General features: G+C 40.3%; 1 protein-coding gene across 1 annotated transcript; it reads left to right on the top strand.

Annotated features, from left to right (window-relative positions):
• The first annotated feature begins 977 nt into the window (after positions 1 to 977).
• Positions 978 to 1430, top strand: LOC138889543 (copper transporter 5.1-like). The gene has a single exon (XM_070172866.1). It carries the CDS (start codon positions 978 to 980, stop codon positions 1428 to 1430), a length of 453 nt encoding a protein of 150 aa, XP_070028967.1.
• Positions 1431 to 2205: the final 775 nt, after the last annotated feature.

Here is a 2205-nt window from a genome sequence, read left to right on the forward strand (position 1 = left end):
TTGGAGAATTAGGGCTTGAAATTGGAGAGTGCAAATTGGGGATTTGAGGGGCCATTTGAGGTCCGATTTTGATGTTCTTGGTATGTATGGACTCGTGACAGGACAAGGATTCTATTAATGTTATTTTTATTGGATTTCGAGATGTGGGCCCAGGGGTCGGGTTTGGCCAATTTCGGGATTTTTTATGTAAGTTGGTTATTTCGAGTGGGCTTTGTTCCCTTAGCATATTTTGATGGTATAAATCTGTTTTTGGTTATATTTGGAGCATCCGGAGGCCGATTTCAGAGGCAAAGGCATCACGGGCTAGAGGTTGGACCGGATAGAGCTAAGTAATGATTGTAAATGTTGTCCTGAGGGTATGAAACTCTGAATTTCACATCGTTGTGTTACTTTAAGGTGATACACACGCTAGATGACGAGCGTGGGGTCGTGCACCATTGGGTATTATGACTTAGTCCGTCCCGTATGACTGTTAAGTCGCGTATTTGATTAAAACTTGTTTGATATCATTGTATTTTCGAAAAAGGGTCAAAACTACCCCTATCGTTTGCTAAATGGTTTATAAATACCCTCCGTCCATCTATCCGTCCAAAAAAATACACGACATTATTTTTATATCTAAAAGTACCCCTCTTTTTAACGGCACAGCACGTGGGCTCCACGTCTAATGTGTTGTCATTTTTTTATCGGGCCACGTGGCTCTCGCTTAGAATCCAAATATTCGCCCCATTAACCAAACCCGCCCAATTATTTGCCCGACTCATTATTTTTTCTTTTTCTTAATCTCTCCCCACCTTCTCACCATTCTCACTCCAACACCCCCTCACCCCCTAACAAAAAAATCAAACACAATAAATTCAAAGGTCCATACTTTTCCAACAAACAATCTAAAACCAACCCATCATCTTCCTTAAAAACCCTACCACAAACTCCTCCTCTTCCGATCACAAATCTAAAAACCCAAAATCAAAGCAAAAATGATGTACATGACCTTTTACTGGGGTAGCAAACTGACCCTTTTGTTTGATTTTTGGAGAACTGATTCTTGGTCAAGCTATGCCCTCGCTTTATTCATTTGTTTCATCGTCTCCGTTTTATATCAATATATGGAAGATCACCATCAGCGATTCAAGATTCTCTCTTCAAATTCCAAGAAAAACTACCCTCCGTCGTCGTCCAATGCTGCCGTGAATACCCCTCTTCTTTATTCTTTTTCGATTGTCGGCGATGTGTGGAATTCAGCGAAATTTGCGACGGCGATTCTATTTGGGATTAATTCGGCGTTTGGGTATATGCTTATGTTGGCTATTATGTCATTTAATGGCAGCGTTTTTGTTGCCATCATTTTGGGTCTGTCGATCAGATATTTGCTTTTTAGGACCGGTGAAGAGGATGTTATGGTCGTTGATAATCCATGTGCTTGTGCTTGAAATTTTCTGAATATTAATGTTGCTTGTAATGGGTTTGTTTCTTGATTTACCCATATAAATTATATGAAAAAATGATAATGAAGATGTTTATTTTTTTTGGAAGATGGGGCGGGTCAAACAAATAGGATGGGTATATTATACCCATATGTATGAAGTGAAATTAGGAGCCACGTGTCTCAATAAATTGTTGCCAAGGCATTAAAAGTGGGGCTCACGTCTGCTGCAGTTAAAAGGAGGGGTAATTTTAGGTATATAAATAATGTTGTGTGCTTTTGCGGACGAATAGATGGACGGAGGGTATTTATAAACCATTTAGTAAACAATAGGGATAGTTGAGGCCCTTTTCCATTATGTTTTGAAAAGTATTATCATGTTTGGGACTGAATGCCATATTTGGGCCGCATGCCAACTGTTTTGGACCCTTGACTTCATAATTGTAGTCAGTCATACTGTATTCTACTATTTTCATAACTCAGCCATATTTATCCGTTTTTAATGTTTTAAATGATATTTTGGGCTAAGCATCATGTTTTACTGTTGCCCGAGTGGCTTGAGAGATTTTTGACTGAGTGAGGATGAGGGCCTGTGCTATGAGGATTTTATAGGATCGGACTGTGCCCTGCAGCATCGTTGTACTGATTCATGATTATGAGGCCGAGGGCCTGATTTGTTACACTACGAGGTGGCTTGTTATGAGGCCGAGGGCCAGTTTGATTATGCCACGAGATGGCTTGTTATAGCGCTTGTCGCGCCCTATTTTTCCCATCCTCGCGGA

This window comes from Nicotiana sylvestris, chromosome 4, assembly GCF_000393655.2.
Source record: "Nicotiana sylvestris chromosome 4, ASM39365v2, whole genome shotgun sequence".
In the NCBI taxonomy this organism is placed as follows: Eukaryota; Viridiplantae; Streptophyta; class Magnoliopsida; order Solanales; family Solanaceae; genus Nicotiana; species Nicotiana sylvestris.